This window comes from Drosophila tropicalis, unplaced genomic scaffold, assembly GCF_018151085.1.
Source record: "Drosophila tropicalis isolate 14030-0801.00 unplaced genomic scaffold, ASM1815108v1 contig_859, whole genome shotgun sequence".
NCBI lineage: Eukaryota > Metazoa > Arthropoda > Insecta > Diptera > Drosophilidae > Drosophila > Drosophila tropicalis.
The window spans coordinates 4,956,087-4,975,748 of NW_027173353.1; the positions used below are offsets into that span (position 1 = coordinate 4,956,087).

Here is a 19,662-nt window from a genome sequence, read left to right on the forward strand (position 1 = left end):
ACAACAAGTTTTATCACCAACAGACTTTAGTTTTAACTATAAAGAACCCTATCATTATCACTTAAAGACTTCTTTTTTCGTTATCAAGTCTCTTAGTGATGGAATGGTAAACAGCTCTTAATAGAAAAACTGCTATAAACAAAAGATTATAAAAGGATTTGTCTTCAATTCAATTAAACTTGATCAATATCATCTTTATACCAGTTAATCTGGGATAAGGTTTAGTTTGAACGTTTACATCTAATGCAATAGCAAAAATATTAGACTTTCATATCTGTTTCAAGTTTCCTGAGACATATTTTTAGCTTAAAGTCAAAATAGAAATACAAATGATAAGTTTTCTTGGGTCTGAAGTTTTCTAATACTTTAAAGGTTTCCCCCGCTAAAGTAATCGCAACTGCATGGGATGAGGCATTCTGCGTCACTTTCATATAGTTCACGTCTAGGGATTTCCATGGTTCTAATAAACAGAACTAGTCATTCATTTGGGATCAGGCTTTAGGCCACTCCCATAACAATATTTGCAGCCCAATTAACAAGTGCGACAGCCAGGAATTTCATTTCATTTCCTACGTCACTGAACTTGCAATCCGCCGGCGAGTTAAACCAAACGACTAACTAAATAAGGTAAACCAACTACAGCGAGACAAAATGCTTAATAATACACATAAGCACACACACACACAAATACTTATGCTCATACATAGAAGGCAATTGCAGCAGCAACAGCGACGCAGCAGCAACCAGCAGCTGCTGTAAGAGCAGGAACTGGTTTTAGTTTTTTCCTCTGTCATTCTGTATTTCCACCGCTGCTGCTGCTGCTGCTCTGCCATTCTTCTTCGTCGAAATGACAGCGACAGCGACGGCGACTGCGCGGCCGACTGGCCCCAAGATCGGATGGATATAAAAGTTAGTCGAGTGCTGGGATTCTGATTAGTCTGCGAGCGCCGTTTACAAGTACATAGTACGTTAAAGTGTTTTAGTGTCAGAGTTAAAAAAAAAATTGTGTTGGTTTTTGGCAAATTCAAGTGGAAAACCCCCAAAGTGCCAAAAAAATTAAGCTGCAAAACAAGTCAAGAAAACACGAAAAACCAAAATTAATCATCGGAAAATTATTCAAACTACATCAACAAAAAGGACAGGACTAAATCAAATAAAACGTGCTTAGTGTTAAACGGAAAACAGACTAAAGAAAAACCAGATAAATAATAGTTGGCAAAAAAAACAGCTACAAAATATTATTTGCAATTGCAAAGAGTTAACAAAAAATCGACAACAGTACGTATACTTGATTTAGTATTACTCTCACTTTACTTAGTTACAATTAGCTTCCACAATGCAAATTAACTTGGCATGCCTAAAAACGATTAGCTCGAAAAACTCTTACATCATTTCTTAAACTTATATGAAAATCATCTGCACTGGGAATAACTTCTTAATAATGAAATTTAATAAACAAAAAAAACAAAAAATTCCATATGCATTATTTGATGTAATAAAGTTCAAGTCATTGAGTAATAATTGAAAATAATTAAGTTGGATTCAAAAACTATGAAAAGTTATGCCTCTCTTATTAACAAAATTACAAGCAGTCGTGCCCCCTCGTCTTACGGCATACATAAATGCAAATGAATACTGATTAAAGGCAATTTGCCTGTCTTACTTTAGTCTGAGAGAGATTCATGCCAAAAATAAAATCGAATAAATATCAGCCCAGATTGAAATTTAGCTGCCATTCAGGAAGTGAATGTGTGCACAATAATGAGAAAAATATATTCAATTCCTTTTTGTAATTAGCTTCATAAAAATTGAAAACCTGCCCGACTGCATCCGAATTTGCAATTTGTTTTCGTTTATTTTTTACGCGAACTTATGACAAAGGCAAAGCAAAGCAAATCAAGGCAAGGTAGGCTCATAAAAAAAAAAGGGAAAAATTGTTATTAGCAAAGTACTAAAATATAACAAGACATTAAACACTTGAACGAAATTTATATACACTTGGGCATTTGCCTTGACAATGTTAGAGAATTCGCTATTCATTCAATCAGAAGGAGATTTTTCTATTATAATACTTGTTTATTTACAAGAAGTGGCATAACGAGTTCGAGAACTTCTTTTCGTAAGTTCAGATCTCTTAAAGGAACCGAAGATTAAAGAATTGCCTTCTATATATACTTCTTGTCTCTCACAAATGCATTCCTATCGTCGGTTAGAATGAATCAACGTATGGAAAATCCAATCTATTTCATATTGAGGTTAAAACGATTTGCCAATGCTTACTTATTTAGCCAAGACAACAACCATAACTCTTTGGTTAGACGTAAAATAATTAATTTCGCACTTGACAAAACTCTTGTTGGCTTGTTAGTCAAGCAAACAAACAAACAAACAAACAGCATAATGAATGTTGGAAACAATTGACATTTAATTTGTCTTAAGTTGCCACTAATGAGTAGTGAGCCAGCAATTATACTTACTTACTTACATACAAACTGAAAATTATCCTTTCAATTTCAAGTCTCAAGGTGAATGGCTGAATAGCTTCCGCTTTCCCAATCATTTTCAAGCCATTCTCTGCCAATGACTTTTACAGTTTGGAGATTTATTATGCTGATGGTATCAGAATCCACTTAATGTTATATAGATTGCGCCACCTATTGATTGATATTTAATTGCAATTGACTCATTTACCATACTTGACCAGCTATTAATTATGTTAAGTATTATGTAGATACATATATTTACCCATACTAACACGTGCGTATACTTAATATTTGTAAGACAAGCTTAACTGATTTGAGAACTTTGTGCGAGTGCCAACAATTTGCATTTACACAAGCTTATCTATTTAATGAACATGTGAATTGTTAGACATATATATGTATCTAGATGCTTTCATTGACGTAAAGCTCGATTTATGTAGAAATTGTTATAGTTGTATGTAGAGTGTGTGGTTTTTTTTCGCAAAAACAAACTTGTCATCGCCAATTGACTCACAATCGGAAATTCAACAGCGGCAGTTAAATGACACAGAACACAAGAGCACAGAGATAAAGCATAAAACAGAAAAAATCCCACAGACAAGAGATTCTCCCCCACATGGATGCAGTGCGCCCAGCTCTGGCTTAAATTAGATGCCTTTTTTACTCAATTAAGCAAATCAGTGACAGGCAGGCAGGCAGGCAGGCAAAACAAGCGAGTCTCTCATAACCTTATGACAGACCAGAGCAGACTACAATTTTAATTAGTTAAACAAGCCAAACAACAAAAAACACTATCAAATTCATTGTTTTTTTGACCAACTGCCTTAGTGAAACAGTCAGACAAAAAGAAGAGAGAGAGAGAGAGACAGAGAGAGAGAACGTGCAATGACCGACCTTCTTTAGGCCAAGTTAGTGCCCAACTATTTTGATTTCAGTTGTGCGGGGTTGCTAGACAATCTAACACCCAGCCAGAACGCAATCAATAATTATGTAAATTACAAATTACATGGCAAGCTGATAATTATGGAACGATTTTCTCAAAAGCCAAGCCACAAAACTCACTGAAAACTATGAAACAAAAATCTAACCTTGAACGGAAAATTAAAAAAGCAACAGCAACAGCAGCGCAACTACACTTTGGGCTCTTAAATGCTTTTCAATCGCTAGCTTGGCGCTTTAGGTTTAATTTTTAGTTCTTTACAGCAGAAAACAATATCTGAAAAACGAAAAAAAATAAAAGGAAACAATAATAGTAATAATAGTTTAGAGGCTTACATAGATTTCACCTCATCAACAGAAGCAACGGAGTTGAACAGAAGTCGTTTGCCTGTGCTGTGCGGATGCATTAAATCGATGATGTGAAAAGCCAAAGAATAAACGAGCTCAAGAATGAAACTGACAATGGACAATGGACACACACACACAGACACACACATCCAGCAGCAGCAGCACCAACAGAGATGTGGAACAAACAAACACTTCAGCAATCATGCATTGTATGCAGATATAACATCTATTACATACATCGAAATGAACCAACTAATTGGACTCACACGGCGCATACGTAATATGCGCTTGGGAAATGTTCTAGGCACTTGAGTTTACAGCAAAATGCTTAGGCTTATGTTTTTGATTTTGATTTTGCCATTGCCATTGCCTTTTGGCTACGGTTTTGAATTTGGGTTCTTTGGTTATTTTTTTTGTTTGTTACGCTTCGTTACGTATACGCCCCGTAAATATAAATATTTTTTGATTTAAACGGCTGCCAAGAAAATGTATGTCAAACCAGAAGTTTGGCCAACTAACAAGAAACCTGTGCAAACAATTATTCAGCTAAAATAAATCCAAAATATTGCGCAATTCAATTTTAACTTGTTTGACGCCATTTAAAAGCCACCTTCAAGAAATTTACTTCCACTTCCAGTCAGGAAAGAAGACTTATATAAAACAAAAAGAAAAGACACGGAACTGAAACTAAATAATTCACTTTTGCAAGGGTGTTTATAGTTTTGTTTTATATTTAGCGAAAGCTTTAGGCTAAATTAAAACAAGGATCAACATAAAATTAACAAGTTAATTGCTATCAGTCTCTTCCACCTAGATGGTTGCTTGTTTCTGCTTCAGACTTACACATGTGTGTGTGTGTGTGTGTCTTGACATTGGAGCCAGACCAGAGTCAGAGACAGAAACAGAGACAGAGACGAAGACAGAGACCAGAAGTTGTTGGCTCAATGACATTTTGTACTTACAATTAACTCAGTTTTATGACATGCCAAACGAAAATGAGCAATAGGCTGACCGGCTGGCCGTCTATACTATGGTTAGTTAGTTGGTTAGGTAGTGCAACTCTTTTAAAGACCTCCAAACACAAACACTTCTACACACACATACACATGCAAACAACTTGAGCGATTTCATCTGAACGCACGTGAAATAGGACAGAGCTGGGCTTGGTTTATTGAATTATTTTAATGGCAATATTTGCCAAGTTGCATTCCGCATACCAAAACGGTCATTTAGTTTTAGTTTAGGCTTAGACAAAAAAAGAAAACTGGATTTACTTGTACATAAAACTACACATAATAATAATGCAAATTTTCTGTACTTACCATATTTTTTTTTTGCTAAAGTTCTTCACTTGTAACTTATCGATGGTAGGAACTCCATCCCATATGTGGGCAATTACTTTTCAATTGCCCACTGGAAGCAGTAATTAAAGCAAATAAATGAAATTAATTAGTTTGCTAGTCGATCGACTGACTAGTTGACTATGCTAATTATAGGGTTGGTGCATGCCAATACCAAGCTATGATATAATTTTCACATTCTAATCATAATTTAAATTGCATCATAGAAGACAGTTACTAGCTGAGCTGGGCTAATTTTATCCTATCCTATTTTCGCATTGCAGAATAAGAGACATCTCATTCATCGATATGGGTTCATTGCCACAGCTATCGATTGTTAAGGGACAACAGCAGGATTTTGCACCCAGAGCACTGCATCGCATATTTGAGGAGCAGCAATTGCGACATGCCGACAAGGCGGCATTGATCGCCCAGGGGGGGATCGGGAATGGCTCCCAGTCAGAGCAGCTATCGCCAAATGAACGAGCGGGCAAATCGAGCCGCTCGCCTCTTGGTGGCCGAGACCCATGGACGATTTCTGCAACCCAATAGCGATGGAGACTTCATAGTGGCCGTGTGCATGCAGCCTTCAGAAGGCTTGGTCACTACTCTATTGGCCATTTGGAAGGCTGGAGGAGCATATTTACCCATTGATCCCAGTTTTCCAGCCAATCGCATCCATCACATTCTATTGGAGGCACGTCCCACTTTGGTGGTGCGCGACGATGACATTGATTGCAATCGCTTTCAGGGCACACCCACATTGTCGGTGACCGAGCTCTATGCCAAATCCCTACAGTTGAGTGGCGCCAATCTTTTGTCCGAGGAGATGCTGCGCGGTGGCAATGATCACATTGCCATAGTCTTGTATACCTCGGGTAGCACTGGAGTCCCCAAAGGAGTGCGTTTGCCCCACGAGAACATATTGAATCGCTTGCAATGGCAGTGGGCAACATTTCCCTACACGAGCAATGAGACAGTGAGTGTCTTCAAGACAGCTCTGACTTTTGTGGATTCCATTGCTGAACTGTGGGGTCCCCCTGATGTGTGGTCTGGCCATTCTGGTGGTGCCCAAAGCTGTTACCAAGGATCCGCAACGTTTGGTTGCCCTGCTGGAGAAATACAAGATCAGGCGTCTGGTTCTGGTGCCCACATTGCTGCGTTCTCTGCTAATGTATTTGAAAATGGAGGGCGGTGGAGCTGCTCAGAAGCTTCTGTACAATCTACAGATTTGGGTCTGCTCTGGTGAACCTCTAGCCGTACCCTTGGCCAGCAGTTTCTTCGACTACTTCGATGAAGGCGTTCACAAACTGTATAACTTCTATGGCTCCACCGAAGTTATGGGCGATGTGACCTACTTTGCCTGCGAGAGCAAGAAGCAATTAAGTCTCTACGACAATGTGCCAATTGGTGAGTCAATTGGATCTCAAAAACTAACTGATTTACTAACTTAATACTCTTTCCGCAGGCATTCCTGTATCCAATACAGTCATCTATCTGCTAGACTCGGACTATCGTCCGGTTAAGAATGGGGAAATTGGTGAAATCTTTGCCTCGGGATTGAATCTGGCTGCTGGCTATGTTAACGGACGTGATCCAGAGCGCTTCCTTGAGAATCCACTTGCTGTGGAGAAAAGTAAGTTGCTCCCCTGCCCTTATTCTGTGTGGAAATCCAACAAATTTTCTTCTTACAGAATACGCCCGTTTATATCGAACTGGAGACTATGGAGCTCTCAAGAATGGCAATATTATGTACGAAGGACGCACCGATTCGCAAGTAAAAATCCGTGGACATCGTGTTGACTTATCAGAGGTGGAGAAGAATGTGGCCGAGCTTCCACTGGTGGAGAAGGCCATAGTTCTATGCTACCATGCCGGACACGTGGATCAAGCCATTTTGGCCTTTGTCAAGCTACGCGATGACAGCCCGGTGGTCACAGAGCTGCAGTTGGAGGGCCGTCTCAAAGACAAGCTGGCCGACTATATGACTCCACAGGTAATCATTGTGGAGCATGTGCCATTGCTGGTAAATGGCAAAGTCGATCGCCAGTCTCTGCTCAAGACCTACGAGACGGCAAACAACAATGAAGGCGATTCCAGTATTGTGCTCGATTTCGACTACTCTCAAGTGCCCGAGGAGCTGAAGCTAACGGCCCGGGATCTCTTTGAGACTGTGGGTGGCGTAATTGGCCGGTCCACACGTACCACCCTGGCTCCGCACAGCAATTTCTATGAGTTGGGCGGCAATTCGTTGAATTCTATTTTCACGGTGACTCTGCTGCGTGAGAAGGGCTACAACATTGGCATTTCCGAGTTCATTGCGGCCAAGAATCTGGGCGAGATTATTGAAAAAAATGGCTGCCAACCATGATGCAGTGGATCTGGAAGAAGAATCCCTCAATGCCTGCCCACATTTGAAAATGGAGGCAGTGCCATTGCGTTTGGAGCATCGACAGGCTGTAATTGAGTAAGTAGCTAATGGCCTAGTCGCCCAAGTTAACAACGTCTATAATAACAATGTTCTTATAACCATAACAGCATCATTGTGGATAGTTTCTACAATAAGGCCGATTTGGAGCAGTGGCTAAAACCGGGCGTGCTCCGCAGTGATTACAGCGATATACTCAATGTAAGCTTGAATTCATCAACCATAATCGGAACTTTATGTTAGATCTATATATATTTTACCCAAACAGGATATCTGGACTGTTCTGGTGGAGCGGGAACTAAGCTTTGTGATCTATGACCGCAACACGGGTGGCATTATTGGCACCGCTTTGAATTTCGATGCTCGCGCTGAACCCGAAGTAGATATCAAATCCAAATTGTTAGTTGTCTTTGAATTTCTCGAATTCTGTGAAGGACCAATTAGGTAACTACCATTCAAGGATATATTATATAAGTTTGCAACTAATCCTCTTCGTGTTTCAACAGAGACAACTATTTGCCCAAGGGTCTCAATCAAATCCTTCATTCATTCATGATGGGCACATCCGAAAAACTGAATCCCCGTGAGAATATCGCCTGCATGCATTTCATGGAGCACGAGGTTTTGCGTGTGGCACGCGAGAAACAATTCACCGGCATCTTCACCACCAACACCAGCCCTCTGACACAACAATTGGCCGATGTGTATCACTACAAGACGCTTCTCAACTATCAAGTCAACGAATATGTTTACTCCGATGGCAGTCGACCATTTGGAGATGCGCCCGATGATCAGCGCGCCATTGTTCATTGGAAGGAAGTGGCCAAGTGAAGTGGCTGGGGGTCGAAACAAAGATCGACAGATTGAATAGCGAATTTATCACGCACCACACGTATTATTATATTTCCCATAGTATTAAACTTAGGCATAGTTTAACTATAGTATAACTATAAATTTCTTAAACCATATGTTGACTAGTTGTAAGCTTTCGCTTTCGATGCAATTAAACAATCAACAATCGACAATTAACATTCTTTTTTTTTTCTTTCGATTGGCGCTTACTTGACCCTCGACAATGACAAAGTTGTAAAGTTGTTAATATGCCTGGAAATTCCATTTCAATTCTTAATTGTCTCCCATTTTAAAGTAGCATTTGTTAATGCAGTAAAGAATAATCAAATGGCAAATTGCGTTTTCTTAGTTTATTTGGGAAAGTTGAAACAAGTCACTTTTTTGAAATTCCAATCAAGTCATCCATCATTCAACTTAAAAGTTCAAAGATTTCAAGGAGACAAACTCCAACGTTGAGTTTCAAAAACAATATTGAATAATTTTTTTAAATATTCTACAATATTAAGCAGGAGAGACCTTATATATTTTCGTTTTTCTTTTTCGCTCATCATATGAAACAAAAATTGGAATATTACGTATTACATATTTACAGAGAGAGAGAGAGAGAGTTACATTATATAAGGTTTATATGTTGTTTTCAAACTTCAAATTCGACATGAAAAGTTTTTGAATCTATATTCCTATTACAGCATAAGTATACGTTATACATACATACAATACAGATTCCATTAACTGGAATCGTAAGCCATAATTGTGCTGAAATGCTTTAAAAAATATAAACCAACAAGTTGTTCTCTAAACAATGATTTAGTAGCCGACGATTTCTGATTATATATGTTCTGATATATATCTGGACAAGAAAAAACTGCGTTATCTATTGGGACACATTTACATATATATAAATAATTATATTCTTTAAACATTAAAGCCACAAATACGTTTGCTTGTTTTTATTCTTGGAGTTGTAAGACAAGTGAACATTTTCCTGTGCCCTTTACTGTTGTTGCTGATGCTCGCTATTGGGCTGTTGTTGTTGTTTATAGATTTATCTTCTTCGACGATTCATTATTAGTTGTATCTGCGTGTGTGTGTTTTTTTTTTTTTTTGTATTTCTTTAATGATTACAGAGCGTACTTTGTGGCTCCGAATTTTCTGCTGCTTGCTAAGTTAATTATACACTTTTTTACTTGACAATTAATTACACAATGCTAAATATATATTTGCATATACATATACGTATATAATATAATGTGTGTGTGTGTGGTGTGTGGCTATGAGCGCATAATGATTTCATGTACATATATCCAAATATTCACTTTTGAACCATCTCATTGCTATTGTCTTTAGACGATGTCCAATCGAGCGTTTTCCACGTTTTGGATATATGGGTGTATAGATGATGTATGTATGTTTGTATATGCGGATGTATGTATGTATGTATGTATGAATAAATGTTGATGTGTATTCGTATGAAAAAGGGGAGGGGCAGGTTTTCTAAAATGGTTAAGCGCTAGCCTTTGCTATATACTAAACAACTGTACAGCTAATTTAAGTTAATTATTTTATAGTTTCATTATTTCCAGCATATGCTATCTTAGGGTTCTGTAGTGAGATGGGATGGGGGATCGCATAGGTCGGATTAGGACTCGGGTTCTGGTTGTGGGTAATCATAAGGGTTTAGAAGCTGGTTATAGTGGCCTAATTAGGGGCGTCATTGCTGCTGCTGCTGCTGCCCATAAAGAACGGGAGGACCGTAAAACAAAATTTTGAATTTCCATATACGCGTCTGCAGCTTAAATCAAGCAGCTGGATGCCCTACATTTACATTCACTTCGAGCTGCGCACACGTATAATCCTTGTAGACTATGAGGCGGCAGTTTGATCCAGTAACCTAAAGTTCTGGAATGTTTTCCACTCGCCAGTATTGTAGTCCAAACGAATATGCGATTCCACAAGGCACAAAGCCGTGCTGCCATCATCCTGTTGCACTTTTTCCTAAAAACATTGAGAATACCAATTAGAATTGTTTTTTCGTACACAGACATTTCTTTTTTCAACTTACCTCTGTTTCACCTAATTTAATAATCAAAACGTTTTCTGAATTGGGTCGCGGATTCTCTCGCAGACCCGCCATGAAGCCCAAAATGAGAGCTTTGTCAGGCCGTGATACACGATTTGCCTTTCGGAACATTTCGTGTGCCTTATGAACATGCTCATTCTGTCGAAAAATTAAGCAAAAAATGTTAATCTAAATATTCTAAAAGCAAGGAGGCAGCGTGGAAATCTTACAGAAAGCGAAAGACCTCGTCGCTGAGGTGCCTGTGCTGGCTGTTGTGGCTGTTGCTGCTGCTGTTGGGTCTGTACTTGGACCTGGACTGTACGCGAAATGCCGGCATTCGAATTGGCTTGCTGCCCTTGGCTCGCACTGCTGGTGGAGGTGACCAAACGTTGCTGCAGGGCCGGTGCCGGCTTTTGTTGAACCAAAATTTGTTGCTGCTGCTGCTGGCGCGGCTGTTGTTGTGGCGCCGTGGTGGCCGCTGTCGTAGGTGCCGATGTGATAATCGTACGCTGCGGCCCACTCGGCGCCGCTTGCACCTGCACCAGCTGCGGCTGTTGGCCCGGCCGTTGTATCAAAGTCAGGCCCTGCGGCAGCGTGGTCAAGCTTCCACCAACATTGGCCATAACCGGACGTATAATCGTCTGCTGCGGGGTCTGCGAGGGGGTTAAAAACATTATGAGAAATGTATTAAGCATAATTTTATTTCATTTCTACTTACATTGCCAATCACATTGCCGGGCTGCTGTTGCTGGACAATGACATGCTGACCACCTAGCGAACTGGTTGGTATCAGAGTGGGCAAAATCTGTTTATTGTGCTGTCCTTGCTGTTGTGGCTGCTGCTGCAATTGTAGGCTAGCCGATGATGAGGTGGTCTTCACCAGACCAGGCGGTCCCGCCGCCGTGGTTGTCATCAGAGTGGCGCCAGCGCCAAGACTCTGAAGTCCACCCACATTACTGATCGGAATTTGTTGATACATATCACCGCCAATATTACGAAGGATGACACCCTTCTGTGTCAGGATAATCGTCTTGTTCTTACCCGACGTGGGCGATACATTTAATGTGGAGACGCCACCAGCTGTGGTTACAGTGCCGCCTGGTTGCATCAATACTTGAGACAGCTTTGGCTGCTGCGTGGCCGTGGTATTGGCCACAATTGTGTGCTGCGGATGCTGCTGCTGCAGCTGGGCCTGCAAATGTTGCTGCTGTGCAGCTTGCGAAGCTGGTTGAATTGTCACCGGGCGGTTGGGCAGTTGAACATTCTGAATGTTGAGTGTCGTTGATTGCGGTTGCCCAGGTAAGCCCATGGCCGCCGACGTGGCAACCAATGGTGGTGGATTGGTTGAGACTAATGTAGTTCCGCCCTGTTGTTGTCGCAGAGGCGTCATCACCACACCGGATGCCCCCGAGGTCTTTAATAATATCTTCGTAGGAGTCTGTCCGCTTCCACCCGCTGTGGTCTGATACAACGTTGTAGTCTGTGGCACTGGCCGTGTTTGTGTAAAAGATGTTAATGTCGGTAAAATGGGTTGCGGTTGCTGCTGATGCAGTTGTTGTGGAGCAGCCAATATATATTGCGTTTGCTGCTGTTGTTGTTGCTGGGGCTGTTGGGGAACAATCAGCTGCGGCTGTTGCTGCTGTATTTGTTGTGCGGCTGCAGCACTTGAAGTGCCTGCTTGCTGCTGCTGCTGTTGTTGCTGCGGCTGTTGTGGTTGCTGGGCACGTTTTGCTGGCTGTATAATGGTCTGCGAGATAATTACTGGCCCACTGTTGGCTGCTGTCTTTAGCTGGCTCAGAGGCATCGTTTTGATGGCCTGCGATGGTATCGTCGTGGCGGTGGTTGTGCTGCTGCTGCTGGGCAGGGGTTGTGGTTTCTGTTGAAAAAAGTAAAGTAAACAAATTAATTAGTGACCAAACCAGAAAAAAGGAAATGCAGAAAAATCCTTAATCTAACAGATTGTTTCTTTAACATTTGTCGAGAACATAAGAAAGATCTCAAGGGTTTTTCCTTGGTTTGGAATTCCCCCATAATGAGAAAATTCCCTCTGTATTTCTTGGGCTTTTCTTATCTGTATTCTTTTTGTGTGGACATTATATATCGGAATTTCACGTACCGCTCTTGGGGTACTGGGCGATGAGGCCAGTATGACGGGCGTAGAACTGTTGATCAAAATGGGTTGTTGTTGCTGCTGTTGCGTGGTTTGATGCTGTTGTATCTGCAATTGTGCAGCAGCTTGACTACCACTAGACGTTGATGCAGCTGCTGCAGCCGCCGCTGCCTTGGCCTTGGCAGAGGTAATCTTTACAGAGATATTGTTGGGTAAATTAGCCAAAGGACTCGCTGCCTGTCTAAGTTGTTGCGGTGTGAGTATGGTTGTTGTAGTTCCCGTGCTGCTGGTGCTTGTCGAGGCAGCTGCACTGGCTGCTCTTAGTATGGGCTTAATGTCCAGTTTCTCCATTTTGATTGTGGTGTTACCCACTTGTGTTGTAGTTGTTGTTGAGTTGGATGATGTTGCTGCTGCTCCTGCTGGCAGATTGTTGCTGGTGATGTTGTTCTGTCGTTTCTGTGGCGTACTGCGCACAAGAAGACGCTGTGCGGACGATGGCTGCTGAATTATTACACGTTGCTGCTGCTGAGATGGTGACGACTCAATCTTCTCCAGTTTTATATTGGCTGGCACAATGATTTCTTCACTCTTAATCTCAATTTCCTGTTTAATACGCTTGGGCGTCTGAATGAAATTATTGTTATTGTTATTATTGTTGTTGTTAGCCACCTTGGACTTTGTAGTTCGAGGTGTCTTCTGTGCCTGCTGCTTTGGAGTTTCGGGCGTCTTGGTGGCCACAGTTATCGTCGACGTGGGTGTCGTGGGCGTAGCCTGGGTGAAATTGAGAGTGGCTGCTGCTGCATACTCTGGTGTTTCCGGATCGCATTGGATAGACTTGCCGACCAAATCGGATGTCTGTAAATCATCGTCATCCTGCAATTCCTGGACGCCGCCATCGCTTTGATTTAACAACTGTGCCTCCATCTTTATTTCAAAACTATTATTATTATTGTTGGTTGTAGGTGTCGTAGGCGTCTCTGCGGTGGCCCCATCTGCTGGAGGACTCTCCGCATCGCCTGTGGTAGCAGCAGCTGCTGCTGCGGCCGCCGCTGCAGCTGCCTGTTGCTTCTGCTCCTGTTTTTTCTGTTGCTCCTCCAGCTGTTGTTCGCGTTTGCGCTTCTTGGCTGCAGCATAACCCAGAGGTTGTTCCGAGAGTTCAATGAGCTTAATGCCACCATCTTTGCGACCAGCTGGTGTACGACTGAGATTGGGACGCTGCGCACCACTGCCCGGTACTGTGGCCGAACGGAATCCCGTTGTCGGCATGCGGGATGGTATGCCCTTAAGTGGTGTCGTGTCTGTCATTTTGCGGGGCATGCCACGAGATCGTAATGGTATGGTGGGCGCTGACGCCTTCTTAAGCGAAGATTGGGCATCAGCGGATTTGTGGAGCAGCTCTGTCCGTAGCTGGGCGCTTTTGGGTTTACGCTTCAACGTGAAATGCTTGACGGGAGCCGGTTGCTGTCCCACCTATAGAGACAAATATGTTTAGCTCAATCTTTCGAAATGGTTGGAATCCCAGCACTTACCACAGAGATCAGGGCATTCTTGTTTAGATACTGGCACTCTAGAGGCAGCATACCCAAATCGGAATGCTTATTAACCAATTTACGCAAATCGTTGACCATGTCCGTGAAAATGGGCCGCGTATCCTCATAATCGGATATTTCTGTATTGAGGGAACTTGTGGCCGGAAATGTTTTCATTGTCTCCGCCAACATGGATACCCAAAGTTCGGAATCAAGGCCAGCCACCTCGATAACCTCCTCCAGTTCGGCCTTCCACTAAGAAAACAAAACCAATAACCACGGTTAGTAACATAAAAACAACAAAAACCTACTGCACCCACACGAATTGAGTTTTATTAGACTTTGAATTACCTATCAGTTATCAAATACTTGGCAAACAGATTCTTTTTCAACTAAAGAAAAATAAATACATTTGTTTACAAATAATTGTAAATGTAGATTCCATTATATCAATTAAAATAAACAAATTCACTTGGCAAATATTCATAAAAAAACTGCAATTCGATGCGAAAAAAAATTTGTTTACGTTTAAGAACATTTAAAGTTAGTTAAAACTATTTACATAGTTGATGAAAATATCTTCTACCAATTGCACACTCTCACGCAGTGAAAGAAAGAGAGCGAGGGCGGGAGAGAGAGAGAGAAATGTATACACAGAAAGTAGAAGTGGCGGGAAATCTCTTCCCAGACATCCATTGACATATTTCTCATTTGCCAACATGGCTTAAATAATCATCTAAATATCCTGAATAAATACTTTCTAATTTATCCTTCGTTACAACATTTTTTCTCGCTGTAATCACGGTAATTTGGTTTTATTTTTATTTTACCAAGAGAGCAAGTGTACAGATACATATGTACATACAAACGCATGCATGCACGCTTGCTAGTATATGTGTTTGTGTGTGTGTGCGCGATGGTGTACTTTTTTCCCATTGAACATTTTTTTTTTTTTTTTCTTTTACCTCTTCCACCAGGCGGCGTGGTATGTGGAGGAAACTGAGAAGCAATTTCAACTTCACTTGAGTCTGCAAATCGGGAAAACATTCTTTGATATTGCGCAAAACTTCCTTGTTTAGCTGCGAGCATATTGAACCGTTTATCCACGAATCATTTGATGTACCCAGTTTATTATGCAGCCACAATGATGTGTCGCTGTCCCGTACGTTGGCCATTTTTCAGACACTCTTTACGCCAATCCACACGCGGGGCATACACGAATTTCACTTATCAACGCCCTCACTACACTATTCGACCGCACTATTTGTTTAAATCTTTTCCTCAATCACGCCCCCCGACGTTCACCGTAAATTGTTTTATTTAATTTTTTCTTCCACTTAGAGCCATCGATGGCACTATCGATAAGTCGATGGAGATGCGCGATAGATCGATGAAAATTCTTTGACGATATGTCTGGGTAGTCGTTTAATGTTATCGATATGTGAGATGTTATCGATGTTTTTGCAGCTATGAATTGCACATTGGTGGGAGCGCCACTGTGTGACTATAGCAGTGTGACCAGAGAAAAGTGGCGTTGCCAGATACAAAATGGGTAGAATATTGGCGCCATATTCAAATTAATACGGGCAACTTAAAAAGATTGTTGCCGCATATATCTCTTAGTATGACCACGTAAGTTCCTTAACATGCCTCAAATTTATATTTACAAGTAATCTTTTTGGCTGTTTCTAGATATAGAGAAATACTTAATAATTAGGGGATTAATACAGATCCAAAGATAAAGAAAGCTTTTAGGTATACCCACGCCACATTAACACTGATTTGATCGAAGTTCACCCAGAAATAGCACAAATAAAGTAAAAGCAAACATTTAAATACGAATTAAAAACAATACAATACAATTTCAAAGCATTTAAATGTTAATTAAAATCCCATTCAATGTGTGGATGTTGCAATATTAGAAAATTTTGTAGATTGGTGTATTAGTTATTATAAAGTATGCCTATGTTGACGACGTTTTTATTCGTCCTCTGCTATTTAGGATTGGCTCAGGAGATGGTATACTATATTGTATTGTACATATATTTAAAAATAATTTAAATCTTCAACGATTTCAACAGAATTGTGAGCCAAAAGTAGTGTACAAAATGATGAACATTGAATGTCTCACTGATCCAAAGTATTCGACAAATGCGTCCTGCCGTGTGATGGCCATCAATTGGAATAAAGCTGTTGCCAAAATGGATGTGGATCTAGTTAAACCATTAAGAAATATATCGGTAAGGTATAGTAAGCTTTATTGTGATTGAAATTAGAGTTTATAATAAAAGATGTCTAAAGATACAATTACAGGTCTTCAAAAAGGATTATACCAATCAGTATCAACCATTTTTGATCAATGTGTGTATGAACGTTTGTTCCATATTATCGAGACAAAACTTTTTACCCTACGGCGTGATTTTGATGAAAGTAACAAAAACATTTTCCAATTTCAATCATACTTGTCCTTATGAGGGTCATTTATTTGCTAGGGGCGTTTACTTGGATGAGAAATTTCTGCCAAACAACTTTCCGTTGGGTTACTATAAGATAAACGTTACAATTTTCGAGGCCTATCCCAAGATCCTTGATTATGTGGGCGGAATTGTTGGTTATATTAATGCAATGGAGCCCATTAAAATCAAAAAGAAAACCAAGTAACCCACGAGTCAGGATATTTGTACCTGATTTATCTATGTATGTATTTATAAAATCTTACAATCTGTTTGCAATATATGGGAATCCAAGAAATCAATATTAATATAACAAATACATACTACTAAATAAACATAACTTTGCAGTGATAAAAAACTTTTTGATTTGGGTATTATTCTTTAAAAAGGTCAAGTTTTGTTTTGTTCTAAATAGGTCAATACACTTCATGAAGTAATCCCTTATGTCCTTTTACTCAACTGGTCAATAAATTGTTACAAGGTCTCCAAGGACTGCTGGAATGGAGTAAATTTCCTCCTAGTTCAATGATGAATACTCTTTGCTGATTTGTAAATAAAAACACAAGGACATGGACACATATGAAAATTAGGTAGTCACTTTGAGTAGAGACCTTTCAGAGTTTTATCCTTCTCCAGTTAGCCAATGTAGATGGTAATATCTGAGATACAGAAAACGGTCCATTAGAGAATTTTTGTCTTATTAAGATTATTACTGGACTCAGTCCGATTCCACAAGTGTATCTCCAAGATTTAGTAAATCTCTGGAACACACGTTATGTGTCTCAAACTTTTTAATTTCGTCCTTAACTTGTTTCTCTTAAAAGATGCAGTAAGCTTCCCAATTTTGACAACATTTAAAGTCACTTAAACTTAACTTTTTGCTTTTAAAGTTACAAGGCCCCAGAAAAGTTACAAATTTGTTGCAAAACATGAAAAGTTCTCCAACTTACTGTATACTTTTGGGAGCAAGTTTCCCTGATTTCGCCACTCCCTTAGAAACGCCCTTAAAATAGGATAACTATGTGACATAACTATGTCACTTTTTGGATTCTCTACCTTGCAACTTGTCTTTCGAGGGAATTCAATCTTTGGCAAGTTGAAGTTTGCCCGATTTCCTGGTTTATTTAGATAATTTGTAAACACATTTTTAATCACTTTAGAATGTTTGGAATGTGCTCTACGCTATCTGAACTATCAGCAAAACGTGCCAAGCCATTATTAATCAATTAAGCTGCTAAGTTAGTCTAAATTACCCATGATTACTAAAAGCATCTAAATTAGATCATTCATTCTCAGTTTGTATCATGCTTGCAAAAATTCGAGTTCTCATCTTCTTAGCAATTGCTAATCTAGTGGTAAGTCCTTTAAGCCTTTATCTACATAAAAATCCAAAATAATTATAATAATTCAACGGCATTTTAAGGAATCGGTTATATATAAGACCAAGAATCGGGAGTGCTCTGCAAATGAGAAATATGCAGTTAATGCTTACTGCCGTCTAAAGGCAATTAATTGGAACAAAACCATTGCCAACATGGATGTGGATCTGGTGAAGCCATTAAAGAATATAGCGGTATGCCATTCAGATTTACCCAAAAACATGCTTCACTACTAATAAATATCTTTATGTATCCAACAGATACGTGGACAGCTCTATCAAAATGACTACAGTAATAAGCTTCATATATGTATATCGATACAAATGGCAAAGGAATTCTCAAATGTCAATCATACATGTCCCTAAGCTGGACATTATTTATTTCGCTCAAAGCTACTTACCAAATTACTTTCCGTTGGCCATTTACAAAATTGTAATCTCACTGTGGGAGACATCATCCATAAAGATGGATTATGTGGGCACAATTATCGCCAATGTACAGGCAATGTAGCGATTAAAGTCACATTAGCATTTATGGATGAATTCGTTAGGCTTAAAATAGAAATGATCAAATGCTTGGCTCCAGCTCAGCATTCAAACATGGTGACGGCAATACTATTCATCCTCCTTTTTGGATTGGCTCAGCGAATGGTAGTAATTTGAATACCAACAATTCGATAATTGAATAAAATTTGTTAACTATTTTCCACAGAATTGCGACTCGGATGTGGTTTATAAATTGAAGAACATTATTTGTTCCACCGAACCGAAGTATTCGACAAATGCATCTTGTCGTGTCAAGGCCATCAATTGGAACAGATCTGAAGCCAAAATGGATGTGGATCTAGTCAGGCCCATGAGAAATATATCGGCAAGTCACACTAATATTCTTTTTAACTCCAATCTAGTCTCAATACAAATCTTTCAGGTGCGGTTTCAAATCTTAAAAAAGGATTATACCAACCAATATCAGCCATTTCTGATAGATGTTCAAATAAATATGTGCTCCATATTAGCCAGGCAAAACTTTTCACCCTACGGCATAATTTTGAAGCGAGTTACTTCAAAATTTACAAACTTTAATCATTCCTGTCCCTTTGAAGGTCATATAATAGCTAGAAACATTTACCTGGATCAAGAAGTTTTGCCAAACAATTTTCCACTAGGCTTTTATAAACTTAATATAACCGTCTATGAGGTCTATTCCATGAATATGGAATATGCGGGTCATATAATTTGGTTTATTCAGGCCATGAAACCAATCAAAATTTCCAAGAAACCTAAATAACTTGTGAAACGTCGCAGGAAATCAGAGAAGTAGGAAAGTCGATCTATCTATATTTCATTTATAAACTTTGAATTAATGTATGGAAAGCCGGTAATCAATGTTTATGTAATAAATCTATCGATGTCTATTCTTATGCTTAGTTCTTTTCTTGTAGTTTATTGGCATTGGGGTCTCTCTGAAGTTGAGCGAACATTCAAAGTCCTCACGATGAATGTTCAGGCGAATACTTATAAATGAGATTCCATTGCATATTTGGTCAATATTTCAAGGATCTAAGATATCGAAAACTATCTATCCGAAACTTTCAAGAAGTGTTCACCTCGTGAATGGCTGAACTAGATTAAAAAGAATTCGTTGTTTTTTTCATGTACAGGACATAAATATTTAATATTTCAGCTCACAGCTATAGTTAGACAGATTAAAATGACTTTTCCCTTTTGGATTTGAGATCACTC

The 19,662-nt window shown here is 39.7% G+C and overlaps 4 protein-coding genes across 4 annotated transcripts; 3 read left to right on the forward strand and 1 right to left on the reverse strand.

Annotated features, from left to right (window-relative positions):
* Positions 1-949: 949 nt before the first annotated feature.
* e (nonribosomal peptide synthetase ebony) lies at positions 950-8,567 on the forward strand. Its single transcript, XM_068296268.1, is given in 10 exon segments — positions 950-1,278; positions 5,395-5,544; positions 5,546-6,146; positions 6,148-6,520; positions 6,579-6,746; positions 6,805-7,460; positions 7,462-7,577; positions 7,649-7,739; positions 7,807-7,982; positions 8,045-8,567. Coding segments are annotated over 9 exon segments (2,631 nt in total). The 5' UTR covers positions 950-1,278; positions 5,395-5,419; the 3' UTR covers positions 8,370-8,567.
* Positions 8,568-8,725: 158 nt separating this feature from the next.
* Nelf-A (Negative elongation factor A) lies at positions 8,726-15,452 on the reverse strand. Its single transcript, XM_068296267.1, has 7 exons — positions 15,054-15,452; positions 14,089-14,343; positions 12,566-14,029; positions 11,168-12,325; positions 10,680-11,102; positions 10,453-10,608; positions 8,726-10,385 (listed from the first exon to the last, which is right to left on the reverse strand). Exons 1-7 carry the CDS (start codon positions 15,261-15,263, stop codon positions 10,254-10,256), a joined length of 3,798 nt encoding a protein of 1,265 aa, XP_068152368.1. The 5' UTR covers positions 15,264-15,452; the 3' UTR covers positions 8,726-10,253.
* Positions 15,453-16,047: 595 nt separating this feature from the next.
* Positions 16,048-16,749, forward strand: LOC137582125 (uncharacterized). The gene is made up of 3 exons (XM_068296569.1): positions 16,048-16,107; positions 16,170-16,328; positions 16,390-16,749. The coding sequence occupies exons 1-3, from the start codon at positions 16,048-16,050 to the stop codon at positions 16,747-16,749; spliced, it is 579 nt and encodes a 192-aa protein (XP_068152670.1).
* Positions 16,750-18,519: 1,770 nt separating this feature from the next.
* On the forward strand, positions 18,520-19,207 carry LOC137582128 (uncharacterized). Its single transcript, XM_068296571.1, has 3 exons — positions 18,520-18,570; positions 18,632-18,790; positions 18,848-19,207. Exons 1-3 carry the CDS (start codon positions 18,520-18,522, stop codon positions 19,205-19,207), a joined length of 570 nt encoding a protein of 189 aa, XP_068152672.1.
* The last annotated feature ends 455 nt before the right edge of the window (positions 19,208-19,662 follow it).